The sequence below is a fragment of the Octopus sinensis genome, linkage group LG8 (genome assembly GCF_006345805.1).
Source record: "Octopus sinensis linkage group LG8, ASM634580v1, whole genome shotgun sequence".
In the NCBI taxonomy this organism is placed as follows: Eukaryota; Metazoa; Mollusca; class Cephalopoda; order Octopoda; family Octopodidae; genus Octopus; species Octopus sinensis.
The window spans coordinates 106,420,824-106,446,999 of record NC_043004.1 but is presented as its reverse complement, the minus strand read 5'-3'; the positions used below and the strand labels follow the sequence as shown (position 1 = coordinate 106,446,999).

At 38.3% G+C, this 26,176-nt stretch overlaps 1 protein-coding gene and 1 long non-coding RNA gene across 3 annotated transcripts in view; both read left to right on the top strand.

The window, feature by feature from the left end:
* The first annotated feature begins 7,201 nt into the window (after positions 1-7,201).
* On the top strand, positions 7,202-8,742 carry LOC118764662. Its single transcript, XR_005000480.1, has 3 exons — positions 7,202-7,332; positions 8,161-8,222; positions 8,603-8,742. It is a non-coding gene; the product is annotated as an uncharacterized LOC118764662 (long non-coding RNA).
* Positions 8,743-12,928: 4,186 nt separating this feature from the next.
* Positions 12,929-26,176, top strand: part of LOC115215106 (kinesin-like protein KIF9) — a 65,755-nt gene continuing 52,507 nt past the window's right edge. For both annotated transcript variants that reach the window (XM_036505660.1, XM_029784277.2), the window contains exons 1-2: positions 12,929-13,065; positions 20,867-21,032. In XM_036505660.1, coding sequence (XP_036361553.1) covers positions 12,970-13,065; positions 20,867-21,032 — 262 coding nt within the window. In that variant the 5' untranslated portion in view covers positions 12,929-12,969. The remainder of the gene's footprint in view (positions 13,066-20,866; positions 21,033-26,176) is intronic.

Genomic DNA, 26,176 nt, shown 5'->3' with positions numbered 1-26,176 from the left:
TGAATTTTCTGGTGTGTGACCAAGAGAAGCACTTGGTGGTGCATTGATGGTTTATTTTTTCTCTTCTCTTTTTCTCCGCATTTTCCCCTTTTCTCTGATTTTTTCTTTTGTGAAAACTATATTAGATAGAATAAAGTATCATCGAAAAGAAATTGAAATTAGTCATTACTCATTTTGCCCCAATCTAAACATTTTATTGAAAATTATTTCAAGTCTAAACCCTGCTACAAATCATTTCAACCTATCATTGCTTGTATATGGTAATTTTTCTGGACATTCTAAAAATGTCTGAAACCTGTTTTGGTTTAACTTCATGAGAGCAGCCAATTTATATAACGCGGAAGTCTACACACCACATATCTCTATGTCTTCAACCTACATGCATCAAATTTTAAGTTCGTATTGAAACCTAGCACATGCGCAGTTCATATATTATTCAGAAAGACAAAAGATTTAGCGGATCTTTTCCTTTTGAACGGCACATGTCAACACAATTTCTAGTTAACTAAACACTTTAAAACTTCGTATACTGGTAGAATGTGTCAAAATAAAACATTTTTTCTCTTGGCTTTCTTGAGAAAATGGTAATTCGTTTGTTTAACGTAGTTTAATTTTTCGAATTTTAACCAATGAATCGCCTCTAATTGAGCTAACATCATTTGCTGCGTCTAAAACTGAGACAACATCCTGTCACTTACCCTAAACCTCACCCTAACACTAACCCTAATTTTTTTTTCTTAATTGTTACGCGTGTAAAAAAACGGAAGGCTAAAACGAAATCGTAACAATTAAATTAATTTAACAATTAAGAAAAAAAAAATTAGGGTTAGTGTTAGGACGAGGTTTAGGGTTAGTGGCAAGATGTTGTCTCAGTTTTAGACGCAGCAAATGATTTTAGCTCAGTTAGAGGCGATTCATTGGTTAAAATTCGAAAAATTAAACTACGTTAAACAAACGAATTACAATTTTCTCAAGAAAGCCAAGAGAAAAAATGTTTTATTTTGACACATTCGACCAGTATACGAAGTTTTAAAGTGTTTAGTTAACTAGAAATTGTGTTAACATGTGCCGTTCGAAAGGAAAAGATCCGATTTAGCTTCTGTTCAAGCAGTGTTCGTGTATAGGGAGAAGTAGACGAGAGTAAAACGGAGTTGTGAACATAGAAGTCACCCAAAACAATGACTTCAGAGAATGGTGAAGTGAGATATGATTACAAGAGATAGTTAAACAGTTGCCAGGAGTTTGAAGAATTTGGAGAGTGTTAATGACAACAGGAAAATTTAGAGGTGTGGGGAGAGGAGACTTGTTACTGAAAAGCATGTTAGATGATATAAACGCCGTAGCTGGTGTCGGTTGCACTGCCTTGAGCTGATTTCAGCTGCTGCGCTTTGAGTTGGTTTCAGCCGCTCTGCATCACTTTGGTATTTAGTTGTTTGGGTTCCAGTCCACACTGGAACAGCGCACCAAACTACAAAAAATGTTAATTATTTGATATTTTCCACTCTGTCAACTGTTAGCTATTCTTAAAGAAAAGGACAAATAATTTCAAGTAATTAATAATAAATCTTTTAAATCTAATTTATTTGCTTAGGTGAGAGTCTGATCTTTGCAAGCAAGAAGCAACAACGGTTTCTGCCAATCAGACTTCATAGGTATTGTTATAGTCTGTTGAAAGCTACTTTTATTCAGTTGGTTTCCTAAGTCTACATCAACCTGATAAAACCAACGCGAATAACAATGAATCTACATAAAGACGGATTTGTAATTCTGTAGGAAACGGCATTCACTCTCCAACAATCTGTTTCTGGTTTTGTATTTTTTAATACTAAATATACATGATGTGGAGGCAGATGGCCAAGTGGTTAAGGCAGCGGACTCGTGGTTGAGAGATCATGGGTTCGAATCTCAGACTGGGCAAGGTGTGTGTTTATGAGTGAAGCTCCACGCAGCTCCGGTAGAAGGAAATGGTGAACCGCTGCTGACTCTTTCACCACAACTTTCTCTCATTCTTTCTTCCTGCATCTAGCAGCTCACCAGCAATGGACCAGCGTCCCATCCAGGTGGGGAACCTATACCCCAAAGAAACCGGGAAACCAGCCCTTATGAGAGAGGCATGGCTTGAGAAGGAACAAACAACAAATATACATGATCGTCAGTGCGTCGGACAAGACGTTTTGCAGCATTTCTATACATCCAAGTTTCAAGTTCTGCTGAGATAGAATTTGCCTTTTATCCTTTCGGGGATGAGAAAATAAGTTCCAATTGAGTACAGGGGTTGATGTAAATCGACTAAACCCTCTCCCTAAAATTGATAGCCTTGCGCCAAATTTGAAAGAATGATTAAAAAATCATCACTATCATCATCAATATCTATATATCTGAAATGCGAAAAGTTTGTTTGGTTTTGGCATTGGAACGGGTTAAAGGGCACTAGATCCCGTCGGATTGACTCCAAAATTTACAGGGACATGTAAAATGAGGCCAGGATATGATTGGGCTAGGTTAGAAATCCCTATCTTAAAAGGTGTGGTTACTAGGGAAAAAAACGCACATTTTGACAAGTCTACTGTCATTCTATTATCTGCCTATCTTCCTCCGTGTCTCTCTCTTTTCTCCCTTCCTTTCACTTTCTCTCTATAACGTCGTTTGACGGTGTCTACTATCTTTCCCCCGCCGCCTTCACTCTTTCTTCCACATCCTCTCTCTCTCTCTCTCTCTCTTTCTACGTCTGTCTGCATTCATAAAGAGAATTATTATCGCCACCACCACCACGCAATCATGAGAACAAATATTATGAATCAGATATTTATTGGGTTAATTTATATATGTGTTAATTTATATATGTTAATTTATAAGAGCGTAGGCTCGAAACGTTAAAGACTTGTTTTATTTATATTTCCTGAGCGCCATACTAATACAATTGTTTGTTTGTATTCCACCTGCCTTCGTCTTTTGTTTATTTCCATAAACCTGCCTTCGTCTTTTGTCTATTTTCATAAAGCTTCCCGTTATATATATATATATATATATATATATATATATATATATATATATATATATATATATATATATATATATATATATATATATGTATATATACATACATATATATTGCGTATATATGTACATATATATATTTAATGCAAAAGGCGTGACCTCTAGGACAAAATTCCTCATCTTATAAAATGTGGCCCGAGTAGACCCGAATGAAATCGTGTTACATTAACCAAAATGTGAAAAGGGGTCTAAATGGGGCTGGAAGGGGATTAAAATTTACAGGAGCGGGTGTTTAGGAATTCTCTGTTACATCAAGCTAAAAAATTTGCGCCAGCCTTTAAATCTTCAATGTGTTGCCGTCCATGATGAAGAAGTTTTGAATGCTTGCCATGGTGAGTCTACTGTCGTGAGAAAGAATTACTTCAAAAGTTGTTGTTTAGGAATTTTCTTTTACATCAAGTTCAAAATTTTACGCCAGCCGTTAAACTGCCACTACGTTGCTGTCCGTCGTTAAGAAATGCCAGCCATGGTGACTCTACTATCCTCAGATTCTATCCCTTCAAACTTTGGTTTCCAATATTTTTTTATTTTTATTCAGCTCGCAAGATCGTCTGCCTTGAAGCAGACCTTTCCGTTGTCACTGCCTGATATTTATGATTGATCTTTCAAAATATTTTCTTTCTCAACTTACTCAAGATCTTTTGTTGTTTATAAATGGGAGAGAGATAGATAGATAGATAAAGATAGAGAGTAAGAGAAAGCGAGGGAGAGTCCGAGAGAAAGAAAGAGTAAGAGAGTGGGAAAGTGAGAGAGAAAGGAGAGAGAAACAAAGAGGGAGAGTGTGGTGATAAAAAACAGAAAGGAAGCAACAGAAAGTAACAACCACAATCTTACCCGCGCGTAGAGCGGGTCACCTTAGGCTAGTCTCTATATCAGGGGTCTCCAAAGTTTTCCAGCGGAGGGCCACATTGCTGAATTTTTAAAGCTACGGGGGCCAAGGTTCTAAATTATTTATTTTACCAAAATAATATAAATAAATAGTGAATTAATAATTAAAAAAGGTTATTTATTCAGTACATAATCACAATGTATATAATATCAGTAACAATTAACATGTTTTTTTTAACTTTGATCAATAGGGGAAACATGAAATTGTTTCATTTCTGACAAAATTTTGTCCAACTGAGGTTCAAAATGAGTGGTTCCAATAACAAGCAATGCATTTAAATGTTCATCAGACAATTGTGATCTGTAGCAGGATTTTGTGTATTTCATCTTTGAAAAAGTCTTCTCACCAAATATGTGGTGCCAAAAACTGAAATGAATTCACAGGCAAACCTCCTTAAATGAAGAAATTGTCGGATGGAAGGCATTTGTAGAATTCAATCAAATTTCCCTCTTTATATTTGTCCTTCAGGATGTCATTGGATGCAAATCAATAACTTCCATTTGTAACTCAGAAGGTAAGTCTCCAATAACAGAGTTAAATGGATTTTCAAAATTCTTAGTTTTGAAGAACATGCATCAGATCAAAAACGTTCTTCAAACTGTTGTTTCAAAGCTAAAATGACATCTTGAGCAAACAAGTTTGGAAATGGAGTGGCAGCTTCCTGTCTATATTTGTCACATCGTGAAAAATGAGTAAAGCAGCTTCTTGTTAACTGACTTTCAAATAGTATTAATTTCTTACGAAAAGCTTTCACCTTTGAGTACAAATCACAGATGAGTGAAGTTTTCACCTTGTATCCGTAGGTTGAAATCATTGAGATGCATAGTTAAATCGCTGAAAATGCTAATTTCCAGAGCCATTCACTGTCTTTGAGCAACACCTGTGAATGGTTTTTCTCATTTAAAAATATTTCAATTTCAGTTCGAAGCTCAAAAAATCTAGCCAGAATGAATAGCTCCATAGCGAAGTTAATTCATTTTATGGTGGTTCTGATGGTCAGTTAAAAACGGGGGGAGTGGAAAAGAACCTATATTTACACTAAAGTTTAGTGTATAAATTTTTAATTCGCCGGCGCAATTTAAAGACATTAATTGATGGCAAATCAATTAGCGTCGTCTTGCGTCTATTGCTGTACTATATTGGTCAAACGTATTAAAAGGGGTGTAAAGTATATTTGTTTTTGTATGTTTCGGCAAGGCTTGTTTTTCGACATTTGTTTTATAATTTTGGAGGACAGCTCGGCGGGCCGGATTAAAAACCTTGGCGGGCCGTACTTTGGAGACCCCTGCTCTATATTATAATTCTGAAATGCAAAAAGTTTGTTTGTCTGGTTTTGGCATTAGAACGGGGTAAAGGGCACTAGATCCCGTCGGATTGACTCCAAAATTTACAGGGGCATGTAAAATGAGGTGAGGATGTGAGTGGGCTAGGTTAGAAATCCCCATCTTAAAAGGTGTCGTTGCTAGGGCCAAAAACGCACACTTTGACAAGTCTCCTCGCATTCTTTTATGTGTCTGTCTTCCTCCGTGTCTCTCTCTTTCCTCCCTTCCCTTTCTCTCTATAACGTCGTTTCACAGCGTCTACCTCCTTTCCCTCCAATTTCTCTTTATAACGTCGTTTAACAGCGTCCTACATCTTCCCCCGCCGCGTTCGACAGCGCTTTCATACTCTCTCTCTCTACGTCTGTCTGCATTCATAGAGAGAATTATCATCGCCACCACCACCACAACACAATCATGAGAACAAATATTATGAATCAGATATTTATTGGGTTAATTTATATGTGTGTGTGTGTGTTCTATATATAAATATGTATATATAATGTATATATACAAAGTGTATATCTCTGTATATATATATATATATATATATAAATATATATATATATATATATATATATATATATATATATATATATATATATATATATATATATATATATATATATATATATTGTATACATTTATATATATATATATACCACACTCTTACCCGCGCGTAGAGCGGGTCACCTTAAGCTAGTCAATATCTATAAATCTGAAATGCGAAAAGTTTGTTTGTCTGGTTTTGCCATTGGAACGGGATAAAGAGCACTAGATCCCGTCGTCGGATTCGCTCCAAAATTTACAGTGACATGTAAAAAGAGGCGAGGATGTTAGTGGGCTAGGTTAGAAATCCCTATTTCAAAAGCTGTGGTTACAAGGGCAAAATAACCCACACTTTGACAAGTGCTTGTCGCTCCTCTTTTTCGTATATGACCCTCTCTTCCTCGATCTCTCTCTTTTCCCCCGTCCCTTCAATTTCTTTCTATAACTACGTTTGACAGCTTCGCCGTCTCTCTGTTACTCTTTCTTCCACAACCCCTCTCACTGTATGATTGTCGTTTCTTTGGCTAACTGCCTGTCTTCCTCCGTCTCTCTCGCTTTCCCCCTTCCCTCCAATTTCTCTCTATAACGACGTTTGACGTCTCCGCCGTCTCTCCTTCTTCTCCACCGCCTCTCTCAATGTATGTCTGTTTGTATCTATAAAGACGAAACGTGACAGCCGCAGAAGTTTAAATATTCCCACCACAGGTCTTTCAGAACGGTGAATTATTATCGCCCACCACCACCGCACAATTATAACTGATATTATTTATCAGAAGATATGTTATTATTCTGCGTGGATAAAAGATTTGTTGTGCTGAGAAATTTAAGAATTTATTTGTGTGCTCAAGGCGACCGTCGTTAACAAAAATTTGTCGGTAAATTTGAAAACATTTTCCATTTTTGAAATATTTACTTCTTAACTATTTTATTCGTTTTCCCATTGTAAACCAAACCATCTTTTGGTTTCAAAATATTTTATTTCTCAGATTTGCTTTTCAATATGCCTCTGCGTAAGAGCTCCATCTTATCAAACCACCGAGCTAGAGTGAGGAAATTGCAAAAGAGGGAGGCACATGCTCGGGTAATTGTTTTACCTAAAAGAAAAATACTTCTAATTCGGGCTTTTCGCTTGCCTTCTGGTGATAACGTTCCGTTTTAAAATTTATTTTTTTTACATTACTGACAACATTAAAATCATACCTCATTTGTTGTTTTTCTCTCCATTTTTCTAAGCTATACTTAAAGCACATTTTTTTCCATGCTTTAACTGTCAATTACAAAAAAACCTATTCATATTTTATACATTAAATGTAAATGAGTTCTTCGTTCTTTTAAAATTTACTGAGAAAAACTGACCAGATACGCCCCTATTTTTAATAATTTTTTAGGCACATTGCTGCTTTTTTCCTCCTTTTCTCCATGAAGTCTCACTCCTTGGAATCCTCAACTGCCCAAAACTCGCCGATGGAGCAAATATAAAGAGAATCCGACACCAAGCGCTCGCGTTCTGGTGATCACGTAGGGTTTTTTTTCATCTATTACATTTGAACGTTTATTTAGAACCCTGCACATTTTTCGTGCTAAATTTTCATTTGTTACTACTTTAAAAAATTTTTTTGAAAATTGATGCTTTTATTAAAATAAATTCTAATTCTCCTGGTCAACAGTTCGTTTCCTCGGAGGATAGGGAAATTCCTATTACCCGTCAGAGAAGTAACTCCACACCCCTATTTTTAATAATTTTTGAAGCACATTGCTTTTCTTCCACCTTTTCTCCATGCTTCAAGGCGGCCGTACGGCACATTGTGCATTCAAATTGCCCATGGACATTGGAAAAAAAAGATAATCCTATATGTAATACACTGTTCCATTGGTTTTTTTTGGGGTTTTTTTCAAGTTTAGGTGGTGTCGAAAGGATTGACACGGGTCACCATATAACCTGTGTCAGTCGAACTCCTAACTCATGCGTTCACGTTGCGATACTGTTTCTACAAAACTGAGCTGGGTGTGAATTCTAATTTCATACACTTTTGCAGATGTAAGTTTACAGTCAGCCTTTTTGGGTTTAAACTATTTTCCTGCAGGTTAAAAAAATTTTTTAGAGTCCTCCACAATATTCGCCACCGAAATCCCATTTTTCAATTCTATGGTTATACCCAGAGTGCTCTTATCGAATATGAACTGTCTTCCCATTGGCGGACGTTTGCCTTATTTTTTAGAAATAAACGCATTGCCTCTTTCGTTTTAAACCAATAAAACAATGCTACATTAATCCGTTGATCCCCTTCTTATTTGACCTGTTTAACTGAGAATGTGTCTACGTTTTATTTTACCACTCATTTTTAGCGATGCAACGCACACACAGCGAGCCTCATCTACTTGGACGCCAAGAAACATTAAACACAAGGGTATTTGACGCAAATTTGTTCTAATTACTTAAATTTCTGGTATCACGATTTTCCTTTGCGCTTGCTATTTTTTTAAACTTAACCTTTTCCAATTAATGTGCCAAAGACTCGATCGGGATTTTAATTTTCTATGCTTTATAACAGGTTCCAAGTCCTCTCTATCAGAAGTCTTCCGTTAATTCCTCCAGTCGCTATTCCACTCCGAGGGTTGGCTTTTAATTTTACATTTTTTTGCGTGTTGCTGTCTTTTAATTTGATTTCATAGTTAAATTATTTAAGAATGTGGTTCTGTTGAAGAAACTTTCTTATAACCACCATGCATCCTATTTTTTATCTATCATCATCACAATGTAACCTTTAATTTGTGTGTTACTTTTTAGTGTCTACCTGATGCTGAAGAGTGGCTACCTAGGCAAAGAATGTTTTTCGATTGGGCCACGCGCCATCGGAAATGTAATGAAAAAAAGGAAAAAAAGAAAAACACGTTCAGCTGTGAGTTTTTTTCACTTTCCATACTCTTTTATCATCTTCTTCATTATGCTATTGGGGTTTTTTCTTCTTCTGAATTAACTTAGTTGTCTCCCAGTCGACAAGGTTCTAATGGAACCTTTAGAAATAATTCAAAGCTTTCCAAAAACAGTGTAAGTTTAATAAATAATTTATTCTTTTCTTTCGTACCGGTTTGTTTCTTTTTTATGCAGTGCGGTTCCTTTTAAAAATTATTTTTTCCATCATTTGCAATTTTATTCTTAATTGGACTTCTTTTTATTTTTTCTGTCACAGACAATCACACATGCGAAATACAATGGGTTTACATCCCGTCCGACGAGGGAAAGGGCTCATGTAAGAATACTGTTTTTAAATCTTTTTATACTGATCATTTATTCTTTTTCTTTTTTGGTTAACCAATATTTATTAAAACGTGGCACACACCGATAAACACATGTATAAAACAGAAATTTGCTACACATGTACTGCATATAGTTTTATTTTTTTAATTAAATATAGCCAACTCAGAAACCGAAGCTAGGAAACTCTGGTGGCCGCCGTCCTTTCGGTCAAAAGAGTAACTTTGTAAGTTCTACTGTCATTCCAAAAGACTTGGTACCGTTTCTCCATAGCACTAATGCCTGGTGAAATCCTTCACCTTGTTCATCGGACACTGCTCCAAGGTTATCTGCGAAGAAATTCAGATGGGAGTCTAAGAAGTGAACGTTCAATGACAAGCGACAACCCATTGCTGAGTAACTTTTCAGAAGATTCTTGATGCCATCCTTGTAGTCCATTGCCTTCTTGTTGCTCAAGAAATTCTCACAGATCCAATTGAAAGCATTCCAGGCAGGCAGTTCCAGTTCATCCAATGTTGTCTTGAAGTTGACATCTTTGAGTACTTCTCTAATTTGGGGTCCAACAAAAATACCTTCTTTTAACTTCGCCTGTGTGATTTTGAGAAACTTTTCTAGGATCTTTTCCTTTTGAACAACAGTTTTCAAACACTTTTAAACTTCGTATACTGGTAGAATGTGTCAAAATAAAACATTTTTTTTCTCTTGGCTTTCTTGAGAAAATTCGAGATGTTGAAAATACCTATTTCATCAGACAAACCTTGATTGGTTAATTTAAGATGACGAAATATTGCATCTGAACTATGCAGCAATGAATAATGTAGGTTATCTTAAAGGTATGTTTCCATGATGTAAATGAAATACATGCATACACGTCATTATTTGGAATTTCTATATAATGCATGAGCTAAAACCAAAAAACTTTTTCATCTTGAAAACTGTACGTGATGTCAAAAAACTAATTGTATATTTGAAATCAGCAATTAAAAACTATATTTGGTACACCTCGACATATGCTTGATGAAAAATGCTTGTTGACCAGTGTTATGAGAGACTGTGTAAACCAAGATATACAAAACGCGTAATGATACGGTTGAAACGCCTTTAATCTTACGTCATTTGATCAAAGATGACAATTTCTGAGCGATTTAGATTCTTCAGCAATTAAAAAGAGAAGTCCGTAATAACGGCTTCACATTTTGGCACAAGGGCAGCAATTTCGGGGGAGTGGGAAGTCGATTACATCGATCCCAGTACACAACTGGTACTTATTCCATCGTTCCCGAAAGAATGAAAAGCAAAGCCGACTTTGGCGGAATTTGAACTCAGAACAGAGAAATCTGCAACAATACATTTAAAAAATCTGTTTCGTATATTCCCCCCCCCCCCCCAGTTATGCAGAGTAAAAAAGAAACAAAGATCGCCAAATTCTGCAATAAGAAGCAGTTGTAAGCATGCAAAATTGTCCAAACCGTTATACAAAAACTCGTTCAATGATGTTTTTCTTTACGAATAGCTGGCGGTTAACTAGTACACCCCCACCCGCCGCTGCCACCACTACAAGCATGAATATGGTCTCGGGCACATACAGTGTGACTAGTGGCTCTTAACTTTTTTTTTTTTTTGCAGCGCTCTCCTTTTAATTTCTGCCTAGCGCTCACCTAAGTGGTGAGTGAGATATCGACCAAACTAACTTAACATGGACGATAATTTATAGATTTTACTCTAAAAATGGGTTGTATAAGCTTTTTGCAGTGAAATGATAAGAAAAATTAATAAAGACAAAAGTAAATTTACTTTATACACTGCAAGTTAATGACTTCACTGTGCCTGATGAGATCTCATTTTATTTTAATAAACATTACTAGTTTTTGTTTGCATTATTTACAATTGGCGAATATTTGTCATCTTGTTTGTTAACAAATTTCGGCTGATATACCCTCCAGCCTTCATCAGGTGTCTTGGGGAAATTTCAAACCTGGGTTCTCATTCCTAAGGTATTTTTCGATGTTGTTATTATTATTCAGGTCACTGCCTGGAATCGAACTCGGAATCTTGCTGCTAGTAGCCCGCGTTCTTAACTACTACGCCATATGCCCGTAGTGGATAACAGCGAGGGCTACTAATCCTGAGATTCCGATTTCGATTCCAGGCAGTGACCTAAATAATAATAATAATAATAATATCAACAACATCGAAAAATACCTTAGGAATGAGAACCCAGGTCCGAAATTTCCCCTAAGACACCTAATGAAGGCTGGAGGGTATATCAGCCGAAACTTTGCGTTAACAACAAACAAGATGATGACAAATATCCGTCAATTGTAAATAATGTACATAATTCCTCATCTCTATTCTGAGTTCAAATTCTGCTAAGATCGGCTTTGCTTTTCATTCTTTCGGGGACGATGAAATAAGTACCGGTTGAGCACTGGGATCGATGTAATCGACTTCCCACTCCCCTGAAATTGCTGGCCTTGCGCCAAAATGTGAAACTATTTCTAGTTTTATCATGTATAGTATAATAAATACTACAGATAAAATTTAGTATGTTAATTATGTTACTACACGGCCCCCTAAAGCCTTCGACATGTCCACGTTGAGAACCTCTGAATTAGACAATGCTAGGAGGAATATTTTATATCAGTTTCATCTTTAGTAAAATAATTTTAGGATACAGGGTGGATTACCCCCCCCCGCCCCACGGCTTTTTTTTTTTCTCAAATAGGTTGTTTACTTTCACTTTTGTCACAAGAGCTTCGTAATTCGCTCTATTTTTCCTGCCTGCAATTACGATGAGCGTCGTTGTTGATGCTCTAAAACAACAAAACTAGAAAAAAAATAATCTAACAGATCGAAAAAATAAAAAAGAGAAGCAAATTTAAAACAACAATTCGAAATAATTCACATAATTTTACTTCACGATGGAGTCTCATAAAAGAGGGAAACAGTGAAAGCAAACAAAACAATCTTTGTCAAAATTAACAAGGAAAAAAAAAAGAAAGGAAAAAGATAAACGGGCCGTGATACAGGATAACTTTAAAATCAAGATGGTTCATGTAAGTAAAACCGATGTTGTCAACCCACGGTCCACTATGGTTTGAATTGAAAAATCAGAAAACCCCAGTTTAACAAAAATAAAAATGAAGGTAGTTCTAATGTTTGTGAGAAGTAAGAGGAAACTTTTTTAATTTTCAAAAACATAGGATTGTTATCTACTAAAAACTCTCTCGATCACATATTGAAGAAGGCATTCCTTCGATATAACTCGACAAAATCGAAACACTTCACTTTGGGTATTTCCGTGGAAGCAAATGACAGTTCGGTTCGGTTCTGTTTTCTGCTTGGAAATTTGCGGATTTTAGATACACATATGAAACAATTAAGAACAAATATGCAAGGCTTTTGAGACATTGCTGGCATAATTTCGTTATATCTATAGTCCACAACCCACGGAAATACCCAACTCTCTCGCTCTCTTTCGATCAAATATGGAAAAATATAAACCTCTGCTTAGTTTAAGAAAGTCATATGCAATAGAAGGCAGTGTTTTGGAAGAGTTACAAGTTTCTGAAACAGAAGGGTGGGCAAATAGTGAAATATTTGGAAAACATTTATTCAGAATAGTAATTTAAACTATTCTTTTCCTTTTATAAAAACGAAATTGGAGGGGCGGTTATTTCAAAACTCCGCTCAATAAAATGATCGGAAGAAAGCAGATAAAGAGAATAATTTGCAAAAAGACACCACCTCTTCTTTACAGACATTACACAACAACGTCGGGATAAATGTAAACAGTCTTGTTGTTCTTGGTAACCGGAAATCAATTAACCGGAAGTGATAAAGTTGCTGCCTAGCAACGGTTACGCTTCTAAATATTATATGCTGTCCGTTGTCTAATAATGGGGAGCAGTACCAACAAAGTCCGAGTATGGTGCCGAATTAAACCAACTTCTAATTTTGTCTCTAATGTGATAAATATATCTCCCGACAAAAAGGTCCGTATCGACATTGCTCCTTTTTTTACTTACTCTTAACGACTCTTCTTCACACGCCTTTTTCTCTTATTCGTCAACGAACTTTTAACAGTTTGCAATCTCTTATTGATATAAATATTGCAGGGATCGTAGGATATAATTATAGTTGAATTAATGGTTTGGATACAATACAATCAAATTATGACTAAGAGGAATGAAAATATGGGACGTCCACCCGGTTGAGTTGACTGAAACAAATAGAACGATGAACCCAAAACGATACTAGAAACACGATTCGAACTCACGTCCTTTGCATTAGTAAATCAGTTATTACCTCTTTAAAACATTACCGAATAGTTTAAGACGATATTTCCTTCAAACGTCGTCCATTTCATTTCAGGAGATGATGGGGTCAATTTCTATGTGTTGTTGGATGGCTATTATCCCCGTAATAATGAAAAATAAAACCGAGTAGAATGGGACTGAAGCATCTAGATGGGTTTTATCAATTAGTGTATGTATGTATGTATATGTGTGTAGGAGTAAGAGAAGTATGTGATTTATCTACCATTTCCATCACCTTCTTATGGTATAATGATTGTCATAACTACACAGAAAATCAATTTCTTATCAAAGCGAGAACTTATGGTCGATTGTACATTGCCACTGTATATTTGACATTGTATGTTACTTCGCTTTATTGTATTGATCTTGAAATAACAAAGGTAAAATTAACCAAGATGAGATCTGAATTCAGAATATAGAATATATCTCAGGGAATGTTCTACATCTAATATAATTAACGTTCAGACAGTTTTGTTTGTTTGACTGTAAGCATGCATGCGCGCGTGCGTGCGTGTATTTGTGTGTGTGTGTTAGTAACATGTATAAAACGTATAGTCGAAAGGCTTGAGAAATGAGTATATAGTTACTACTTGGACTCAGAGCCGAGTCTGTAATAGGAGCTTTCTGAGATAGCCAAACGATTCTCAGAATCCACATCTTATACTGTATGTATGCATGCCAACACCCACATCCATCTTTCCTTCTCAAATACCTCTCTCCCCTCTTTATAGCGGGAGTTTTTCTGTTTCCTTTTCCCGTTCTATTTCCATCTTGCAAGTTATCTGACAACCTCACGAGTGCTGCTGACATAAAAAACAGAGTACCCAATACACTCTGTAAAGTAGTCGGTGTTATGAAGGGCATCCAGCCACAAAGGCCTTACCAATGAAAATACTGGTGCTCAGTGCATCCTTGCAGCTTGCTAGATCGTTGAGCTGTCTAAGCCATAGAAAACAGGCGTTAAATGATTAATAATGATGTAGACACACATTGATTACAAGGTTAATTTCTGAAAATGGAGAATAGCTAAAAGGTTTTACCTAGTGAATTATTGGTACGTATTTCATTAATTAGTCAGAGATGAAAGAGAAAATCTACTTGTAGTTTGAACTCAGAATGTGAACGGATAGAAATTTGTGAAGTATTCCATTTTGGTACTGTACTGTAGTCACCAATTTACCATCATCGGTTATACATGATTTGGTATGATTTGAATTCACAACACATAAGGACCTTAATCAACAGCATAAGGCATTACTGCAAATACTACCCGTTCTGCCATCCACTGCTCTTTCCCTGCTCAAATATATTAGTTTCAAATTTTAGCACAAGGCCAGCAATTCCAGGGAGAGGGCATAGGCTGATTACATCGACCCCAGTTCTCAAATGGTACTTATTTTATCAACCCTGAAGGGATGAAAGGCAAATCGACCTCTACGTCATTTGAACTCAGAAAGTAAAGGCGGACGAAATGCTATTAATTTTGAATATTAGTTGAAATAGTTGAGTACCTAATTGAGCCTTAGAATATTTAGTTTCGTCCTAAAAAGTATAGTTGATATGAAAGAAATTGTATACAGTACTCAGGTGCACAGTACACACACACACACACACAGGCGTAGGAGTGGCTGTGTGGTAAGTCCCCTGCTTACCAACCACATGGTTCTGGGTTCAATACCACTGCGTGGCACCTTGGGCAAGTGTCTTCTACTATAGCCTCAGGCCGACCAAAGCCTTGAGTGGATCTGGTAGACAGAAACTGAAAGAAGCCCGTCGTATATATGTATGTGTGTCTGTGTTTGTCCCCCAACATCACTTGACAACCGATGCTGGTGTGTTTACGTCCCCGTAACTTAGCGGTTCAGCAAAAGAGATCGATAGAATAAGTACTAGGCTTACAAAGAATAAGTCCTGGGGTCGATTTACTCGACTAAAGGCGGTGCTCCAGCATGGCCACAGTCAAATGACTGAAACGGGTAAAAGAGTTTGTGTGTGTGTGTATATATATATAGTTTCCTTTTCCAGCCATGCCAGGCTCATAAGGGCCAGTTTCCCGGTTTCATTTGCATATACATTCCTCACCTGGATGGGATGCCAATCCGTCGCAGGATTGCTAATTTTTGCCTGCTAAGCCGACTGGAGCAACGTGAAATGTCGCTCGGGCCAGGAATCAAAACCGCAAACCTACAATTATGAGTCCAACATCCTAACCACTAAGCCAATCGCCTCCACTATTACAGTATGTTACTAGTGTAAACCGTAAATCCTCGAGTATAATCCGCCTTTTTTCCCCAAAAAAATTTAAAGGTGAAAATCCCTAGTGCATACTATATACGAGATTAAAAATGAAAATTATTTTCTAAGCAATGTCCGAGTCTCTATTTGCTGTCTGGCAATGTTTATTCAGACGCATTTTGTGATGTCTGGCGCGAAAATACTTTAAGCTAAGCCTGAAAGCAATGAAGTCATTAAAGAATCATCCATAACTTGCATTAAGCAACATTTATTAAACGTTATTACTGTTATTTCTTTATTTTCTGCAAACAAAATGCACAAAAAAAGCTACACGTTTGCATTTTGTTATATATACAATAATAATAAAGTACGTTACCGTATACAGTTTTACAAACCATGGACGTTGTATATGTCTCATCTCTGTCTGCCTCGAATGTGCCACGGACTTTCAGAAGAAAGAGCCATCATAATGCTATGATGGATGGACTCTGGAAGATGGTTCAGCTTAAATCTTGGACTTTTCAGTGTCAGGCCTGCGTGCCTCCACTACCGACGATTGTGTCTCCCCCTCCCACTCCCGTGGAGGAAGTGGAACAGCAACAACAAAATCAACCACAACTAGAGCAGCAGCAGCAACAACAACAGCAGCAACAACAAAATCAACCAGAGCAGCAGCAGCAACAACACCAATTGACCAGTGCGGTTCTTGCAGAACTGCAACAATTGATCTGTGCTTTAAGAGGGGAAGTAGCAGGAATAAAAGCAAGCATTCAGGTTGGACTCCACAATGAGGGGTCTTATTGGAATGCTCTGCTAAAGAACCTCCCTGTACCTCTTGCCGCATCTAAGACCGCGGATTCTGCTACCCATGAAGTTATTGCCATTGGGGTGCCAGAAGACATGGCTGACCTTCAGGCATTTGCTGCCAACTCAGCCAAAGACCTAGGCTGCGTTCCCCCAACGGGTGCTCTCCACCTTGGATGACCTGGCCCAAAACCCAGGCTCATCAAGCTGTCTTTTTCAGACCATGCTGAGGCAACCTCATACCATCTGGCCTCAGTTAAAGCTGGGCGTGAAAATCGAACTACCTTCCGAACACGCCCAGGCTTACCATCCGATGTACATCCGAAGCTATGTGTAGCAGCTTCCCTGAACCGGAACTCAGCTCTGCAAGAAAGTTTCAGTCTTCGTGAGGATGGACAAATCTGGAGATTTGTTAAGACTGGTGAAATGTGGAAGAGAGATACCAGCTGGTCTGAGTGCTCTCTACCCACAATAACTGAAACTGGAAAAAAAATTACAGCAACTCAGGGAAACTAAACCAGAACAACCTGCCATCCTCTACACACCATCATAAACTGCAAGCAGGGTACAAATTGTTGTCCTTAAATGCTCGCAGTTTATGCAACAAAATACATTTGTTCAACTCCTACGTCAGAAGTATTGACCCTGACTTCATCACTGTCACAGAAACATGGGCACATTCCTTACTCTGTGATGGGGTTTTCAACATTACTGGGTACCTCCTCTTTCGCAAGGACCGTATTAACCGCCATGGTGGTGGTGTGATGGTCTACGTTCGTTCAAATTTTTCGGTAATTCCTTGTGCCGATTTGAACGAATCACAAGAAGTTTTTTTCTGTGACGTACGTATGACCATGTCAACACTCCTGCTTGGCGTTGTTTATCACCCCCCAAATTACCATCAAGACACACAGCTTTGCGATATCCTCCGAGCTGCTGCCAGGAAAACAGCCACTTATGTTTTTATTGCAGGCGACTTCAATCAATTGGGAAACCTTCCATTGGCCACAGAGTGCAAACGATTTCGTTGAGCTTGTGCTGGACTCAAACTGGTCACAAGTAGTCACCTCTCCAACAAGAGGCGACAACACCTTGGACCTGCTCTTCACCACAACTCCTGAAGTGATTATCAATTGTACTACGGAGGAACCTCTAGGCGACTCTGATCATGCTATGATCATCGCCAATCTGGCTCTTGCAGGCAACAACAAAAACCTGAACCATCTCCAATCTGCTTCCTTCGATTGGAAGAGAGCAGATTGGAACCTGTACCACACTGAATTACAGCACCCAAACTGGCATGAATTCTACAACTCTGGAGATGTGAATACTATACTCCAGAGTATCCTGGACTCAATATGGGCAGCATGTGCAGCATCAGTGCCACGTAAACAGAAAAAGAAGAACCGCCCCAAAAGGGCAATTTGGGAAACTTCAGCGGTCCGACTTGCCAGGAAGGAACGTTGGACTGCTGAACGGGAATACAAGTTGCATAAATCAAACACTAACAGGAAAAAGCGGAATAAATCTTCCAACCATCTCAAGCAAGTGACAAAAAAAGCAGTGCTTGAATTTGAACAGTGCATAGCAGCCAATGCTGACAGCAAGGTTTTCTGGAAATATGTGCATTCGAAGCAGAGACCTCACTCTCCAGTGGGCCCTCTTCGCAACCCTCACACAAACCAGATCACTGACGATTCCAAGGAATGCGCAGAACTCATTGCCGAGTGCTATGCAAACATATTCACTGTTGAAAGTCAAAATGTACCATCATCACCATCTCTAACAGCAAATTCCATAACAACTATGGAATTTATACCTGCAATGCTGCAACGTCACCTTCAAAATAAGTGCAACTATGCCTCCCCTGGTCTTGATGGAGTTACATACCTGCTTCTCAAACGTGGCAGGTACTTCCTTTTACACCAGCTTTCTATTTTTTTCCAGTACTGTCTCAACAATGGTGCTACTCCGGAGCAGTGGAAAACTGCCAGTGTCATTCCTCTGTTCAAAAAGGGCGACCGCACATCATCTGTCAACTATCGCCCAGTCAGTCTCACTAGCTGTATTGCAAAACTGATGGAATCGTGTGTCAGAGAAACACTTTGTAACTTCTGGAGCTCTCACAGTCTCATCCAACCCTCACAATATGGATTTGTCCCTAACTCCAGCTGCAGTGATCAGCTTGTCGAGTTCCTTGAGGACATTACTCAGATCACTGACAGTGGCTCATGGGTGGATGTTGTCTACCTTGACTTTGCTAAGGCTTTCAACTCTGTGCCACACAAAAGGCTTATGGTGAAACTCTCTGCAATGGGTGTGAGGGATGATCTTTTTAACTGGTTGAAATCCTTCATTCTCAGCCGAAAGGAGGTAGTCACAGTTCTAGGACAGCATTCTACACCATATGAGATGTCATCGGGTGTACTACAGGGATCTGTCCTTGGTCCCCTCTTGTTTGTGACATACATTAATGACATAGATGCCAATTTAAAGAATGCCACAGTATTGAAATATGCAGACGACATCAAGCTGTACCTTGAAATCAAGAGGACAGATCCTGTTGTCTACATCTCTTTCCTGCAATCAGACCTGGACACAATGCAGCAATGGATCACAGACTGGCAACTGAAACTGGCTGTGGACAAGTGTACCACCATGCATTTTGGGAGAAAAAACCCTGCGTCTACATACTCCCTCCACAACACTGATATCAAGAAATCCTCTTGCGAGCGTGACCTAGGCATCACTGTCAGCAGTGATTTGTGTTGGACAAAGCATATCTCTAAAATTGTCAAGAAGGCCGAGGGTGTCTTGGCATCACTCAGCAAGACTTTTGTTAGCCACTCTCCAGCCATCTATTTAAAACTGTATACAGCTATGGTACGACCACACTTGGAATTCGCATCATCAGTTTGGAACCCCTATCTTGCTCAGAACATTGACCTCCTGGAATCTGTTCAGAGATGTGCAACCAAACGCATACCCTCCATCAGACACCTACCATACTCTGAGCACCTTGTTTCCCTGGGCATGGATTCACTGAAGCTCTGGCGATGGACTTGGTAAACACCCACAAAGTTATCAACCACCTCACCAACAACAACACTGAACACCTTTTTGATCTTCATGTGTCTAACACACGTGGACATGCCTACAAAGTCAGAAAACAACACAGCTCCCATGACTTTCGGAAACATTTTTTCACGCTCAGAGTTGCTGAAGCATGGAACAAACTGCCTGCGTCAGTTGTTGACTGCCATGACACTGCATCCTTTAAGGCCCTCATGCTTTCCGAAATCCGCCAAAACTACACCTGATTATACATACACTTTAGATGAGTTGTAGTGCACCTGAGCACTGTACACAATGTTTTTATTATTATTATTATTATTATTATTATAGACCTCCTTGACTCAAGTTAGAGAAGGGTGCGTATTATACACATGGTTTAGGTTTTTCAGAGGTACAGCCCCCTAAAAATCCCCCAGCGTATTATACTCAAGGGCGGACTATACTCGAGGATTTCCGGTATTCCATTTGTATCAACAAATGGGGTGATGGAAGAATATCTCAAGAGTATATGCTGAATGCTTGCTACATAGTCTCACATATGTGATAGTGAGTTGAAAGACTTCGATTAAGTGGTATTATCGTTGCAAAGATAATGCAAAACCTCAGTTGAGCCATATTTTTCGAAAATGAAATGCAGGCATTCTATGAAGTTAAGAAGTTATAAACCTTAACAGTTGTGCATGCATATATGGTAGATTTGCAGTTTTTCCCAACCTATAAATCTGATACGGTCAAAGTATGTCCGTTGCTTTTACCAGTTAGTTTTGAACAGAAGATGCATTCGTAACTGCATTGGCTTTATTTCCCCTAAATTTGAATTAACCAATTTTTATGGGTGTTGTCTCCCTTGCATGTTTTAACCATCTCTAGAATAGTTTTTGACTTCTGAATAAGGATAATATCGGTTAATCAAAGAAGTTTATCAACTCACCATATCATGGATGTATGAATCTATGTTAACATGTATATAGCAACTGGTTACTGGTACTGCTATTGCAAAAGGTAATTATATATACTACATTTACTCGTGTATAAGTCGCACCCCAGTCTTTCAGTTAAAATCAAGTATAAAATAAAGTAGCTGATACACTAGTAAATACAATGTGTGTGTGTGTGAATGTATATATGTATGTATATCCATACGCATTCACTGTGAAATTAAAATTTATGAAGTTGTTTTGAAAGCCTGAAATAAAGAATGAAACCACTTCTGTCATAATTTAACGATTTAACAACTCATTAGGATCTGCTTATGTGTCTTTCCCATGATGCAATACAAACAGGGTCAATCAGTTATCTCGTGGGTGGGTTGAAAGAAATTGATATAAATTGATGTTAACTGTATAGCATTCTTATTTTGTAGAGCATTAACATACATGCTGGTCAAAGTGTCAAGCAAGATGTAGTAAACAACCAGATTCATGACTGGTTATTTAAACTTGATGGTGTACTACATAATGTTAGTCAAGAAGAGGTATACAATGAAGTTGCTGCAGACCTTGTTAATGCCGCCCTAATGGGTTACAATGGTGAGTCTGAATTTTACTCTTTAGAAATCTGTGTGCAAAATTGTATGATATGAAATATGCAGAAACTCACAAACCATGAGTAGTATTTAATATCTAACTCTTTTTATATATTTAATCCTTTATACATGAAATTGTTAGGTGATGGCATTTTCTTTTTCACTAATGACTCGTTTCTATACTCATTTATGAACCAACCATTTCTTACCATATTTCTGTTGAAAACTCAGCCTTTGATTTATTAACTTTTCATCATCATCATCATCGTTTAACGTCCGTTTTCCGCGCTAGCATGGGTTGGACGGTTCGACCAGGGTCTGGGAAGCCAGGGGCTGCACCAGGCTCCAGTCTGATCTGGCAGAGTTTCTACAGCTGGATGCCCTTCCTAACGCCAACCAAAATGGGTGCTCTGTAATCATGGTTTGAGTCCCACTGTGCAGTACCTTGGGCAAGTGTCTTTTCCTATAGCCATGGGCTGACCAGTGGTTTGTGAGTAAATTTGTTTGACAGAAACTGTGTGAAGGCCTGACATATGTATATGTATATCTTCAGATTTTTCTATATGCTAGATCACTGGTTTTAAATTGATATTAATCAAATTAATATTCAATTTTTCACCCTTATTATTTTGAATTACACACATACACACACACACACATAACTGTAATTATATATCATTTTTTATAATAATATATGTTCCAATTAGAGCAACTAATCTAAATTTAAACAATTTGACTGAAAAACGATGGACTGACCCTCTAGGAACTGAATGTGGCATCAATGCTTACATGGCTCTGCATGCATCCAACTCAACCATATAATATATATATATAATATATAAGTACAAAGTGGGATAGGGTTTATGAGTGTAACCCACTATGGGATATCAGTTATCCAATATACAGCTGGTGAAGTACCCAAAAGGCAAATACATAAATGCTTACAATTGCAATGCAATTAATTCATTTATTGTATTAGATGGGCGAAGGTAAAATATTTTACCTCAAATTCATAATACAAATAAGAAAATGGAGGAACAGATTCCTTTCAATCATCGACTTCCAGATATTACCAATTCATATTATTTATTAACTACTTCAATAGGAACATCCAAATCCAACAGAATAAAACAATATACATCAGTAAGTAAGATAATACCATAAGTCGATGATTGAAAGGAATCTGTTCCTCCATTTTCTTATTTGTGTATATATATATATATTCAATTTGACTGAAAAACGATGGACTGACCCTCTAGGAACTGAATGTGGCATCAATGCTTACATGGCTCTGCATGCATCCAACTCAACCATATAATATATATATATAATATATAAGTACAAAGTGGGATAGGGTTTATGAGTGTAACCCACTATGGGATATCAGTTATCCAATATACAGCTGGTGAAGTACCCAGAAAATAAAGAACTATATTTCATAAAAAAATTTAGACCAAGTTTAAACACCCTGGGCCAGGAATACTAAAACAAAAGATAAGTCCTCCGAAAAGGAGAAGCAAAATTCCACCACAGCCGCTACTTCAAACAGACACTCACTCTGACGGAAATATGCCTTAGTAAAAAAGGGAAAAAAATTCTTTCGTGCAAATCTGACCCTGATACATACGATACAGCTAAGGGTCAGACCCGATTCTGATTGGTCAACAAGTTGATGATGTCTAGCTCTGCTAGAATGGACAGGATACAAACAGGGGACAGTCATTAGTCAGAATATTGATGACGTCCTTTTCTGCTTGAATAGTCACCTAACAAGTACAGACAGGGGGCAGATCTAATGTAGCTATAAGTCGTGATTGGGCAGAATCTGGATGACGTCCCGCTCTGCTTGACTAATGAAGCGACTGGTCAAAACAGGAAACAAACAAGAGGCAGATATAATGCAGCGATTGGTCAAAATAATGATGACGTCCCGTTCTACTTGACTAACGAAGCGATGGTCAAAACAGGAAACAAACAAGAGGGAGTTATAATGCAGCGATTGGTCAAAATAATGATGACGTCCTGTTCTACTTGATTAAAGCCACCTAACGAAACGATTGGTCAAAACATTGATGACGTCACGCTACGCTAGATTGACCACCTAACAGGCATTATAAAACCGAGCATTTCACAAAAACTCACTAGAAACCACCCAGCGAACTTCCACCATGGGTCATCACAATTGCTTAAGGTAAAAATGAATTCCTCGCTCTTTCGGAAACATCAATCTTCTGTATTGACCGCTTTCCACCACTTTGATCTGTTTTTGTATTGAATACGTATCGCCACCGTGGGCCACTGCATCAAACACTTTGAACATATACTTCAAACTATATATCAACTATACATGAACTATATATCAACTATACATGAACTCTAAGATGTCTGACTCCGTTGTGTATTATAAATGAATTTCTTGTGTGTTGACGGCATGAGCTGTCTTTTTTATATATAACTTTTTTGATAAGGTTCATTTCAGGAACTGAACATGTTATAATGTATATATAAAATTAAAAATTGTATAATACAGCAGCATTTTCGAACTTCATTTTTACAAATATATATATATATATATATATATATATATATATATATATACACAGGAGGTTGATTATATGGCTGGCCATAGAGTGACCAATGGTTTCACATCCATAAAGTGATTAACATTAGAGATGACTCCTCAGACTCCAATGGGCAGATAACCCACAGTCACTGGAGTCTGACAATTTATTTATAAGGCTAACCACTTATTATAGATCTGCTTACAGATGTAAAACCTAACCATTTTATTATGTGCTGTGAATGGCACATTTTGAAAATATTCTAATTTACATACCACTCCTGTACAATATCGAATATAGACTGAGTGATGCTCTCAACTTTACTTTAGCAAGTACAATCATCATCATCGTTTAATGTCTGTTTTCCATGCAGGCATGGGTTAGATGGTTTGACTGGGGACTGGTAAACCAGGAGGCTGCACAAGGATTCAATCTGATCTGGCAAGGTTTCTACTGCTGAATGCCCTTCCTAATGCCAACCACTCTGAGAGTGTAGTGGGTGCTTTTATGTGCCACCAGCACAGGAGCCAGTCAGGCGGCACTGGCATCAGCCATGTTTGGATGGTGCTTTTTATGTGCCACTGGCACAAGAACCAGTCAAGGCAAGAGGGCTGGCATTGACCACATTTGGATGGTGCTTTTTACATGTCACCAGCACAGGGAGCCAGTGAAGCGGCACTGGCATTGATCCATGCAGGAATGGTGCTTATTGCATGCCACCAGCACGGGAGCCAGTCAAGCGGCACTAGCATTGGCTACAACTACAATTTCTATTTGATTTCAATTTGATTGACATCTGATTGTGATTTTGATTTAGATTTTACTTGACTCAATTGGTCTCCTCAAGCACAGTGTGTTGCCCAAAGATTCACAGGTACCTTTTAAATGGGCTGGTTATGTGACACTGGTATAGGCTACGGCTGTGATCTCACTTTACTTGCCGGGTCTTCTCAATCACAGTTTATCTCCAGAGCTCTCGGTCTCTTATTGCTTCAGTAAGGCCCAATGTTTGAAGGTTGTGCTTCACCACCTCATCCCATGTCTTCCTGTGTCTCCCTCTTCTATGGGTTCCTTCTACTGTTAGGGAATGACACTTCTTCACACAGCTCTCTTCATCCATACACAGCACATGACTGTACCAGCGCAAACGTCTCTCTTGCACACTACATCTGATACTTCTTATGTCCAACTTTTCTCTCAGGGCATTTACACTCTGTTGTGTATGCACACTGACATTACACATCCAGCGGATCCTGCTAGCTTCATTTCTTTCAAGCCTATGCATGTCCTCAACAATCATGGCCTTTTTTTCCACTTCCGTGTAGCATGGCATTTTGTACACATGCATCAAACAATCTACTTTTCACTGAGTGAGAGGCCCTTTGTCACCAGCAGAGGTAGGAGCATTCTAAACTTTGCCTAGGCTATTCTTATTCTAGTGGCATTACTCTCAGAGCGTCCACCCCACTACAGACTTGGTCACCTAGGTAGGGAAGGCTATCAACTACTTCTAATTTCTTCCCCTGGCATGTGATGGAGCCTGTTTTCTGAACATCTTCAGTGTTTATTGCCCCTGTGCATCTGCTGCACACAAAAACTAACATCCCGGTTAACCTTCCTTTGATGTTACTGCACCTCTTATGCATCCATAGCTTATACTAGATACATCTTATGGAGTTTCTACCTACACCTTTTATACAGATTGAGCAGGGCCATCTACCTGAAGGAATTTGTGATTTGTTCACCTTCCTACTTACTCATACTTTAGTTTTTTACAACATTGTCTCTAAGGCCCTTTGATTCTAAACCTTGCTTCCACACCTGAAATTTCTTCTCTAGTTCTGGTAGTGATTCAGCTATGACAGCAAGGTCATCAGCATAGAGGAGCTCCCAGGGGCAGACTGTCTTGAATTATGATGAATAAGAGGGGGCTGAAGACTGATCCTTGGTGAAACCCTACTTCTACCCAGAATTCTTCACTATACTTGTTGCCGACTCTTATCTTACTGACAGCATCCATGTATAGCTATCACTAACCACTCGTCTATTCCTAATTTCCACATCGCCCACTAGATAAGGGATCAGGGAACCCTGTCAAAGGCTTTCTCCAAGTCAACAAAAGCCAAGAATAGGGGTTTATCCATGGCTAGGTATTTTTCCTGCAGTTACCTTACCAGGAATATAGCATCAGTGGTGCTTCTACCTGGCACAAAACCAAACTGCATCTCATCTAGCTGACTCTCTCCCTAATTTGTTGGGCTATGATCCTCTCTGTGACCTTCATCACCCGATCCAACAGTTTGATACCCCTGTAGTTATTTCTATCTAAAGTATCACCTTTACCTTTGTAGCAGTTGACTATTCTGGTTCCTTCAATAACCTAACAGGAGCATTTTTCATGGAAAAATTACCACCATTCTTGAAGCCATACTAGCATACTAACTGCTGACCAGATTACTGGTAACTGTTAAGGACCAGAAGGGATATGTTTGAAGCAATAACAAAGGAATGGAAGAAGACTAACAAAAAACTTGGTTGATAATGACAATGGTTATAGCAAATGATGACACAAATAGCGAAAATGCCA